Source organism: Taudactylus pleione, unplaced genomic scaffold (genome assembly GCF_031769625.1).
Source record: "Taudactylus pleione unplaced genomic scaffold, aTauple2 ptg000317l, whole genome shotgun sequence".
Classification (NCBI taxonomy): domain Eukaryota; kingdom Metazoa; phylum Chordata; class Amphibia; order Anura; family Myobatrachidae; genus Taudactylus; species Taudactylus pleione.
In genome coordinates this window covers 2769855-2782081 of record NW_028284718.1, presented here as the reverse complement: position 1 = coordinate 2782081, position 12227 = coordinate 2769855, and the positions used below count along the sequence as shown (strand labels likewise).

The following is a 12227-nucleotide window of genomic DNA, read 5'->3' as shown; positions in this document are numbered from 1 at the left end:
TTTATTTCCAAGTGTCAAAACAACTGGGTGTCTCTGTTGCTGTTCACTGAATTTGCTTACAACAACTCCTGCCACTCCACCTCTGCAGTGTCTCCATTCTTCTGCAACTTCGGGATTCATCCGAGGAGTAATTCCTTTGACACTTCAGCTTCCACTGCTCCTTCTCCTTTGTCTGTGTCCAGGTTATGTGTAGTTTGGAAGAAAGTGCATCAGTCCCTACTTCAAGCTTCCGGTCGTTCCAAGGTCTGGGCAGACAGACATCATAGGCCCTGTGCTCTCAAAGTGGGGGATTTGGTCTGGCTGTCTGCCAGAAACATTAACCTATGTCAGAGGTCACAAAAGTTGGGACCCAAGTTCATCGGTCCATTCAGGATTATTTCTCAAGTTACCCCGGACTCTCAAAATCAATAATACTTTTCATTATTCTTTTCTGAAACCATTTTTTCTCTCCACCAGGTTTTTCCTTAGCATTCAGTTAGACCTCCACCAGTGCTTGTCCAGGGGCGCTAGGAATTTGTCCTTGGAAAGATCTTGGACTCCAGAATTTCTAGAGGTGGTCTTCAGTTTCTTGTATATTGGAAAGGGTATGGACCAGAGGAATGCTTGTGGATTCCTGAAAGATCATTACATGCTCCTACCCTGAAAAGAAAATTATTTGAGAACTTTCCTGACAAACCATGGTCTAGGGGTCCTTTAACCCCTCGTCAAGGGGGGTACTGTCACAAACCACCGAACTGCATCCTCAGGACAAGATGAACACCGGATGAAGGTGCACTGAAAATCCTCCTATCTTCTCTCTGTCATGCTGGGATTGACCCTGATTAGTTCCTGTCTCTATTTCATCCCTGTGTGAACACTGCTCCGATGCCAGTGATAGCGTTCCACATGTTTCCAGTTCTGGCATAGTCTCCTGTATTCAGTCAAAATCACAGTATCCAGTCAGCTTTATTGTTCCAGCCGTTTGTGTCATCTAGGCGGCATGGTCCACATTAATACTACCTGCCACCTGAGTCATCCTGGTGGCAAGGTCTGCATTACCACCTTCTGCCGTTTGTGTCATCCTGGTGGCACAGACTGCACTCAGTGTCCAGAATGCGCAACCCAGCATCCAGTGGCTTGTGTCAACCCAGCGTAGCACAGGTCACACATCATTGTACGCGATTGTGTGTACTGCCGGTAGTGTCATCTGGGCGGCACTTAGCACACCTCAGTGTCCTGTGTGCGCAATCTTGTATACTGCCACTGGTGTCATCCCGGTGGCACTTAGCACACCTCAGCATCCAGTATACGCAATCTTGTGTACTGTTGCTAGTGTCATCCCAGCGTCACTTAGCGCTCCTCAGCATCCTGTGTATGCAATCTTGTGTACTTCCACTAGTGTCATCCCGGCGGCACTTATTGCACCTCAGCATCACCTTACCAGGTTTATCAGCCTAGAGGCTGTTCCTTGGTCCAAAGGCCACATCAAGCCAAAGTTACCAGCTCACAATGCTGCTACACAGCCCAAAGGCTGCTCCTTGGCCCAAAGGCCACACCAAGCCATGGTTTCCAAACCTTAAGGCTGCTACACATCCCAAAGGCTACATCTCGGCCAAAGGCTGCATCAAGCCAAGGTTCCAGCCCTCAAGGCTGCTACACAGCCTTAAGGCTGCATCTCGCCCCAAAGGCCACATCAAGCCAAGGTTTCCAGCCCTCAAGGCTGCTACACAGCCCAAAGGATGCACCTCAGCCCTAAGGCCACATCAAGCCAAGGCTACCAGCACCCAAGGCTTCTACTCAGCCTAGAGGCTGCCACACAACTCTTAGACTTACATCTCTGCCCTCAAGACTGTGCAGGACTAGGCTCTTGGGTAATCATCCCTACAAATCCTAACACCCAACTTGTTACAGAGGTAAATAATCCAGACCCATTTGATAATGTTACTGACACAGTGACAGTGGAAGTATTCCCCAAGTTTGAAGTGCTCCCTTTTAAAAGCACGGTTGTAGAGTCAGAGAAAGGTGACAGCAGTAGTAGGGCACAGAATAATGTACCTTTTGCTGAAGTAGAAAATATTGTTGAAACAGTTGACTGTATTCCTGATCTTGAAGTAAGAAAGTAGATCTTTGCCTCAGAGTTGTTAAACAACCCTACTCTTGTAAGGCTAGAGAGAATATAAAAGTGGTTGATAGAAACCCAGTAGAGCCTGATAGTAAGTTGTCATATCCTCACATGGCAGTATGTCAAGGTTTTGTGTACCAAGCGTCCATGAAAGGAGAAGATATTGTGGAACAATTATTAGTTCCAAAAACATATGGAAGAACAGTGTTAGACCTAACTCAAGGTCACATATCTGCAGGACATCTAGGGGAAAAAAAAAACTTCTGAAAGAATTATATAGCATTTTTTCTGGCCAGGTGTTTATAAAGATGTATTTTAATATTGTGCATCCTGAGTGTCAGAACCATTCTACCTGGACACATTATAGAAGATCACTTGTCCCTTTACCCATTATTGAGGTCCCATTTGAGAGAATAGCTATGGGTTTGGTTGGACCTTTAATAAAGACTGCACGGGTCATTGGTATATTTTGGTGGCAAAGGATTTCACTATTGGATACCTAGAAGGGATACCATTGCACAATACGTCATGTCTTTACCCGAGTGGGAATACCTACGAAAATGCTAATGGATCAGGGTACGCAATTTATGACAAAAGTCATGAAAGAGTTGTGCTGCCTGTTTAAGGTTATTCAACTAAGGACCTCCATGTATCACCATCAAACTGATGAATTAGAGGAGGGGCTTAACAAAACTTTAAAGAGTATGGTAAAAAAAAAAGTGGTGGGTAAAAATGTGAATGAATGTCATTATTTGTTACACTATTTATTTGCTGGTCATTAGAGAGGTTCCACAATCCTCCACAAAGTTTTCACCTTTTGACTTGCTGTATGGGAGACACCCAATGGTCCTTATAAAAGTGTTATTGAACATGTTTCTCCAATTCAAGAAAGAATATCTACAGGGGTGCTAATAGGGAGAGAGAGCACTTGGAACAGGCCGAACAGGGAATCATAGGGTGTGAGTTTTCATAGGAATCACAGGATATTATAGAAGGTTCATACACAATTTTGCCAATATTGCTTATATGGAATACTGAGATAGAAAAGGCTTTTCAGGCATTGAAGTTAACATTGGGCACCAACCAGTCTTTATGACACCTGACTTTAATGTGAATTTGTGGTGCAAACAGATGCATCAGATGTAAGGATAGGTGTGGTTTTGTCTCAGAATAAAAAGGGTAAAGATCATCCTTTTAAATAGAAAATTAAATGTACAAGAGAGAAACTGCCACTATTGTAAAAGAAGAATTGGCAATTAAGTGGGCATTACACTCCGGTACTACCTTTTGGGGCATTACCGATCATGCTCCCTTGAAATTGATGTCTGAAAATAAAGAAAGCAATGAGAGAACGAGATGGTTCTTAACATTGCAATATTTTAAATTCTCAGTAGAACATAGGCCAAGAAGTCAACTGGCCAATGTAGATGCTTTGTCCTGCATTTTCTGTTTGGGAAACACAGGTGCTCTACCCCACAGGTACTGTGATTACTGGCTGTAAGTATTGTTCTAATATTGTTATTTTTTTGAGAGGGATGTTAAGTGCCTGCACACTGAGAAAGGGAATAATTTGTAATGTTAGAGCCGGACAGACTAGGCTTTTCTTTTATGTTTTACTAGCTGAGATACCCGGCATTGCCCAGGTTGAAAATGGACCTTGAAGCACATCTGCAGCATTCATTTTTTACATTATCCTCGCCTGTGACACTATTCCATTGATCCTGAAAAGAACCCCATTGTTTGCTAACAACACAGAAGTCATTCACACCTGGATAACAAAGCAATTTTGTAGTAAATGACGGTGCAGGCAGGCGTACTCAGTGACTGTTTGGAATGAGGTGTATCAGGAGCAGAGTGACTTACAGGACAGAAATCAGTATAGCTTTCTAAATAACTTCAGTTTCAGAAATCACTGCAGAACAGATATCAGTGCAGAACAATAATCATTGCCGAGCAGACTAACATTGGAGAGCATGGCATATGAAAATGTGTTTGGGGGAAATTAGTAACTGTTAGTGCAGGTGCAGTGTGACAGCTGATATTGCAACTCACTGCTCTTCCATTGGAGCTCTGTCTGCCCCCCACTGGTACATATCAGCCTTTGCCTTCCGATCAGTGCAGCTTTAGGCACTGGAAGACATCCTGAGTGAACTTGCTTAAACAAATATTTCAAAATGGAGACTCCACGGCCTACTTGGTGGGCACCATGTACACCTCCATGGTCCTGACAAACTTCAAACATAGCCAAAAACCTAATCTTGGACAAACTATACCACCATGTCAAATTTGGTGGAGCTAAGTACAAAACTCTGGCCGTTCCTAAAGGACAAACAGACAGACACACACACTTTCTCCCTTTGCATATAGATTTATCTTTATGCTGCAAAAAAACTGTGAGTACTTGTACCAAGAGCCTAGACTGCTGTACTACTAATTGGCTGCTGTGTGAAAGTGCACTCGTCTAACCCATCCTTACCGTGATCTTGCCACACAATACAGATAATTTGTCTTAATGAGGAGATTCCCAGACTGTCACTCACACTGCCTCACAACCTCCAGACAGGGGCGCCGAGAGGGGGGGCGGGCGGGTACAGATTACCCGGGCCCGGGCTTTCTGAGGGGCCCGGCGGGGGCCCGGGTCCGGGCCCCCCCCCTCACAGCAGCCCAGCACACAGCGGCAAGGGGGCGTGGCCACGCCTCCCCTATTAGGCCATGCCCCCTATTACCAGGGCCCCCCACGGCTCTTGGCGGGCCTGCCTCCAGAATGATGCAAGAAATAGATGTTACATCCGCCTATGCTTTTCTTTTATAGTGATGGATTAGATATACTGTAATGTAGCTTATCTTAAACACTTCTATTATTTCAAGAACATTATTTATGTTCAGTAATAAATAGGTTACAAACTCATGACCCACTCCTCCCTTTCTAAGGACAGATACAGAGTAGAGTAACAGAACAAGTAGAAATAGGAGCCTAAAACCATTTTAGAAATATGAAACCCAAACTTCTAAGTAAGATAAAATGGGGCTTTAAAAATCTGTTAAATAAATATGCAATTAGCAATCACACTCATATCTTCTGCTGCATTCCAGGTATATTTTTACCAAAGTTATCCTGTCAAGGCATAGCCTTGAATTCTATTTGCAGCTGCTTCAGATTGCGTCACATTGCTTTAGCTGACGCAAATAGAGCCAGGGAAAGCGCAGATGAGCTTGAATTTGTTGAGTTACAGAGGGCCCAAACACCATTCATACAAAAATAAAAATTGATACAGTCACGGAGTAAAACTATACACAATAATTGCAATAATTTATTTTGTTCTGACATACTATTTAATGACATTTTACCACTCAAGAACTACCAAGGCTCAAACAATATTAGATTATTAGTAATTAAAAGCAAATTTACAGAGTTTTTTTTGTCAATATAAATCGGAAAGTGTAATCTATATTTGAAAAATGTACGTTTGAAGATTTTTACATAAACACTTTTTCTACTCATATTTTTTGACATTTTCCATATAGATTAGTGGTTCATTTACACTGTGAACTACTCTACTGTAGTTTTAAAAAATAAGTTATGCTTAATGGGTACATATTGATTTAATACTACAAACTTTTAGATGACCTTGGGATTCTATGTATTAAGCTTTGGAGAGAGATAAAGAGGATGGGGATAAAGTGCCAACCAATTAGGTCCTAACTGTCACTTTACAGGCTGTGTTTGAAAAATTACAGTTAGGAGCTGATTGGTTGGTACTTTATCTCAGTGTACTTTATCTCTCTCCAAGGCTTAATACATAGACACCAGGAACTAGGGTTTGTTTTTTTTGTGTGCTAGCTTACTAGCGCTGGGTTTGTTTTTTTTGTGTGCTTAATACATAGACACCTGAATTTTCTAAGATTTGAAAATATTTGTGTTAAATTCACTGAGCAAGTATTCAATCCACTTTGTTTCAATCATGAGCTGCAATTTAGTTTTTCCCACTACCAGTTTTCTCTTATATCATTCAGCATAGTCCCTGCAGATTATTTTAGAGTAATAAATGGCAGATACATGAATGGGGAGATAATGATGACCATATTAGGTTACAATTTTGCTCATTTCACCTTAAAATAAAGTAAGCATTATCCTGATGTATACTGTAAATCTTTACAAGTACAGAGGTTTCTAGATTAAAGTACAGGATACAGAGAAGGCAATGTACACATACCATGGAGAGAGAGAGGCGGCACTTGGAGACTTATGACAGCAGTGAACCCTACAACAGGGTGTTTATTTGGGCAACATTTTGGGGATCTGGTCCCCTTCCTCAGGACAACACCGGAGCCAGGTGCATTTATTGTACACCGGAGTGCCGAGACATGTTCTGCTGTATATATACTCGAATATATATATATATATATATACATATATATATATATATATATATATATATATATATATAGGATATTGGACCTCATTCAGGGTCGGTCGAAGCAGCCGCACAGTCGTACGGGAAAAGGGGACGGATATGCAAATGATTCCCTCGCAAGTTGCGTCCCTAAATTCGGATCGGTAGCTGGCCGACCAAGGGGAGGAAGCGGTCGGAATTCAAAAAAATACGCCCCCTTCTCGTGCGCATTGCACATCATCTCCGGGCATATAAGGATGAATCGAGATCATCGGGAACCATTGGAACTGGTCGTAGAGCTTAAGGTTGACCATACCCTCTCTTAAGCTCTACGATCATGTCAGTGTAAAAACCTCCCATGTCACATGTGCCATGACGCTACTAGGTTAATTATGCACTCCCATAAACCGTATGCACTCCCATAAAACGCCGTTCGCATAATTAGGCACGCCTGCGTTCGGATCTCCACTCCCCCGTTTTCAAGCAGCTTCCCCTGTTATCACCCACAAACGCCTCAATCTGTCACTCAAACTACCGACCTGGCTGTGTTCAAGGAGAGAGAAATTTCTGATCGTAGCGGCTAGTTTGCGCACGTGCATTGCGAACTTTACGCATGCGCAGTATAGCGAACATCGGTGGTGTACGACCATGCGGTCGCTTTGACCGACTCTGAATGAGGTCCATTATGTGTATAATCAGTATTATTTTTTATCTTTATTTTATGTGATTAGTAAAAGATACTGATATTGGTCATTCTGTACAGGGAGCCTTTTAACATGTGTGGGAGCTGACATTGGTATTCAGGGGTAGTCAGAGAATGCAATGTTACAGTGATTTTAGTCAATATGGTAGACCGTTTTCTTATAGTTTCCCTTATCTGCCAATATTCTGAAAACCAAAAAAAATAAAGACACAAATTGCTCATGTACTGTAGTTAGACTAGACTAACTTTCCTTATAAAACTGTTGTTGAGATACTTACAACCACCTTTAAAGATAGATTCACAAATTAATCCAAATACCAGAGATGTATCACACTGTAGTTACATATAAGTCTATAAGTGGTCAAAAAAAGATACTTATAATACTCATAATTAAAGCTAATAATTAAAGCTTGTATTAGAGCTGTTTTTCTTGATGAATAGGAAATTTATGATCCCAATCACTTTATTTTTTACATATTGAGTAGCGCAAGAAGATTCCCCAATCAATCCTTCCCTTTATAAATAAAATACCATTGTACAATTACCCTTATGCATTTAAAATGCATCTCTAAATATAAAAATTCAAAGACCGATCAATATGCTTTAGAAATTGTTTCTCTTGGAAAAACAGAATCACTTTTCATTTACATATTTGAGACAAGTACACGACTGTTGATTAAGGCCTTAGCGTTATCACCTCTAAATATATTTTTATTTGTTCATATTTATAAGTAATTGGTTAAAATTCCTGGTCTTGTTACATTCTTGTTACAAAGTGATTTTCCAACAGTTTAATCCATGTAGTATAGGTTCATAATTCGGAAATATGAAACAATATTTCAAAGACATTCTGTACAGTGGTAATTTTTTAAAAGTGTGTTCTAATCTTGCACACCAGCTAAATATTTTGCATATTTTAATTTGTCCTTTAGATCACTACTCATAACAAATCTTGCTACCTGCATCCACAAGACTCAACCACCATGTCCTCATATTGCTTGTAGACCACATTGTTGGCAGAATCTATATATAGGATGCTGATTGGACTGAGTCTTGTTGGAACACAACAGGTAGGGGGCGTAGTCTCTGGATCCATTGAGTTCATTAAAGTTTGGATTACTGCATGATTTGTAGGTTCTAAGTGAGATCTCAATGGAAATTCACAGAGGCCTTCACAATGATATGCTTCATACTCCAGAGGTGCAATAATCCAGTCATCCCACCCCATGTCCTTGAAGTTGACATGAAGGGGCTTCTTGCTACATCTTGCTTTTGAATTCTTATTTGGTCTCTTTCTTGCTGGAAATGGAGCTCTTCTCTTTCTCCTTTGGTTGAATAAATACTCATAGACGGTTTTATCATCTTGGCCAGACCTGGCTTTAATCTCATTGAAAAACAAGTCCCGTTTCTTTGTCCTACCAAAGACAAGAAAAATTGCTTTCTCATTAGTCTGCCGGCCAGTTCTATTAAACCCCACAGTTTTTAAGTCAACAGGCTTCCCCTTGTCCAGCACCTCTAGCTCAAAACATAAATGAGCAGTGTTCTTGAAGTTTTTGAAAAGTTTCCAAATATCAAAAACTTCCCATTTTGGTGTGTCGATATTGCTAAAAGCCCGAGAGTCTAGAAGAGAAGCTGGTTTCTTGTTTGATGGACATATGTATAATTTTATCTGTGAGTATTTTCCAGACAGATGGAATTTGGCATCTGAAGGTCTTTTCCTTAGAATACGCAATTCTGCACCAAGCAAGCCATCTTTTTCCAATGCACTTATATCAAATAAGTATTTTTGTCTTCTTGTCACTGTCATTCGTTCATCTTTAAACAAAGAAATAAAATGTCAATAATTGATAAAAAATTGTGAATATTAGTTTTTTTTACTGGGAATAAGATACTTTTAATAGCAGATCAAATAAATGCTATTGCAAGGTTGCATGCGTTATGTATAATGGGAAATGTATTTCACTAAAAACAATTAGTTTAATGGAATAATGTTACCTGAACAATTGTGCTGTAACTAGCTTCAACCAATCAGATATTATCTGTAATTGTTTTAAAATGGAATAAACAAATGACATCTATAATCGGATTGGTTGTTATACTTTACATAGTGCTGTTTTCAAAATAAGCCCCTATTTACTACATTAGCTAGACTCTGACTTTAATACGGAATGAAAAACAATAACCAGACACAGTTTAAATGTAAGTTATATTTTTATACATGATGCTTACTCAGAGACGTTTCTACTACGATCTGCCCTTAATAAGTATAGCGTGGCTTCGTACTGACTAATGACTGTACTGTGTCCTGTCACATGTTTAAATACTAAACTTCTAATGTTTGGCATGTCTACAGATCAGCACTATGCTATTAAGTACACTCATTAGTAAATGGACCATTTGCCTTTATGATCATAATGTGTTGTTATTGGAACATCAGTTTCCTCTATACTTGAGACATGAATCTTGCAGAATCTGCTTGTTTTCACTGCTATGATTAAGGGCTTATATAATGGGGAAATTCACATGATTTACTGCACTGCAGGATCCAAAGTACTGGATGCTTTATTAGCTACAGGTGTTTATAATATACATTATTCAATACTTTTCTGAAAATGTCTCTATTCAGCTTTCTAACGTTATATACACTAGTGAAGTACTAAAACTGATTTTAGTTAAAAGCATGATGGGTTATATTTTCATATATTCCATAGAGACTGCAGTATAAAATATTTTTTTACCAAAGATGTCTATTACAACTAACACTCACAAAAACAGTTAAATAGCAAATATATGATTTGCCACTAAGTCTTCCCTACAAGCCCTTAGAACAATATTTTGTCTGTTTCTCTGCAATACGTCTGTTACATCACAGGAGCAGACAAATTGTTTATTTTCACATGGAAACGGAGTGAGTTTTTTGTCAATCTATACAATCACACACAGTTCCTGTGCAGAATAACCATGCAACTCTGAATTCTAATGGAATAAATCAAGTTTTACATCATGTTAAGAATTTTAAATATAAATTTCATCAAGGATGATGAATGTTTTCATACTTAAAAATGATAGTCATTCCTACTAAATTGTGAATAATGTCACAACTAAAAGAGTAATCAATGAAGTTGTTGCTCTTTGTTGTTAATTGAAAAAAGTTATTCTTTTCTAAGGTGTACTTTATCTAAATGTGCCTCCCTGCTAAATTAATAAATAAGACACAAAATAAAATGAAAAAATAATATAAATGTAAAAGGTCTTTGAAATAAATGGTTTTGGTAAAGCTATGTAATTATATTTAGTTATTAGATTGGAAACAGTTATTACAAATGAAAAATAAATAATGCTAATAATAATAAATGTAAGTAATGGGTCAAAACTTATGTAACATTACCAAAATTGAAAACAAAAAGACAGAAAATTCAGGAAAACTTCAGGACCACAGAAAAGCACTATAGCTGCTCACTGTAACAGGTGCAGGGCTGTTTTCAAAGATCCCTGTGTTTTCTTTGTCTACAAAATTTCAGCAATAACTATTTCCTTGCCTCTAGCAAAGAGAGATTAGAATCACGCACAGCTAAGTAAAAATGCTGCAATAGCCACAAAAGTTGTTTTTATTTTCAAACATAAAATATTTATATGTGTTTTGAATGGAAGAAAAAAATATTAATTTATAAGTGAGACATCAAAAGATGGTGGTACACCAAAATCAGGTGGTACACAATAATCTTAATTTGGTAACAGAAAAAAAGCCCCACCTAAAATACAATTTTCTTTATTAATAAGTTTAATACAAAATGAACCAATGCTTTTGTCATTTGCAAGTATTGCAAAAAGATCATTGGAGACGGGATATTCTTACCTTGACCCTTGTCTATAAAACTGGTGATAGTGTTAGCCAACCCAGCCTCGAGTTTCAGACTTCCATTCACACCTTTCTTTTCAGCATCAGATAGAGTTCTGTACAGTGATAGCATGTATTCATGAGGAGTGATGAGAGGATGCTTAAAAGTGTCTTTTTGCTCTTTCTCCGGAATAGGGTTTAAAGGCTTTTTGGGTTTGAAACCAGCAGAATCTGCATGGACATTGACAATTTTGGTAGATGACTTTCCACCAAGGAGCAATGGCCTTGCATTCACAACTTTTACTGCAGGTTGCTTATTCTCAGTGTTTCCATTCTTGGTTTCAGGAGTAGGTCTTTTTGAAGTTTCCCTCTGTGGTTCATCATTTTTAGCTAGGAGAACCTTGGTTTGGAGAGCAGCACTCTTAGTCCTGACCTTTGCAAGGCCAACTCCATGACCAACATTTCCAGTTCTCGTTGTGTTGACCTTCAGTAAAGGGGTTTTCTCCTTCCCTCCTGCTACAGGTATCCCTAATCTAGTTCCTGGGTGGGTTTGCCCCTGCTCAGAAAGGCCAAATACCAGAGGGACTATGTTGAAGTAGTCCCAGATCAGATACCAAAGCAGTAAGGGGATAAGTTTCAGTATTTTCATCTTCTGATTTTTCTTTGAACATCACAGAAGGAAAAAAAAGCAAAGGGTCCACCAAATTGGCATGCGACAACATGAAACAAATTAAAAACCAATGTTATCAGGAACAACTTTCTTCTTAGTTTCCTCTTTAAATCTGTTTGATTAATGTTGTTATCCAGTCCCATAGTGGAAACTAACATGAATCCTGCTGTAATATATTTTCTCCAGTGAGCAGCTGTAAAGAACTTGCTCCTGAAAGGTGAAGTTTACCTCCCGCTTTTCTGCTTGAAAACTGTCTGAATACTTGAAGGAGTCTTGTTTAAATCTGAGAGTTTTTTTTTCCAAGGAGGAAGAATGGCGTAATGCTGCCTCTGTGTAAAACCCTTTTTTAAAGATTTGAATCCTTTCCAGTGAAAATATTTCACACACAGGGTCTTGCAGGTGCTCAGAAATCTTTTACAAACCTGAACTCAGGAATTGGAACCGGAATTCCAACCAAAACCAATTTAATTACTCTCTGATGTCATGCTGTCTAAACTAATTTAAGTGCGATATATTTCTTA

The 12227-nt window shown here is 39.1% G+C and overlaps 1 protein-coding gene across 1 annotated transcript; it reads right to left on the bottom strand.

The window, feature by feature from the left end:
• Positions 1–7886: 7886 nt before the first annotated feature.
• Positions 7887–11685, bottom strand: GDF5 (growth differentiation factor 5). Its single transcript, XM_088442782.1, has 2 exons — positions 11055–11685; positions 7887–9013 (listed from the first exon to the last, which is right to left on the bottom strand). The coding sequence occupies exons 1-2, from the start codon at positions 11683–11685 to the stop codon at positions 8154–8156; spliced, it is 1491 nt and encodes a 496-aa protein (XP_088298908.1). The 3' UTR covers positions 7887–8153.
• Positions 11686–12227: the final 542 nt, after the last annotated feature.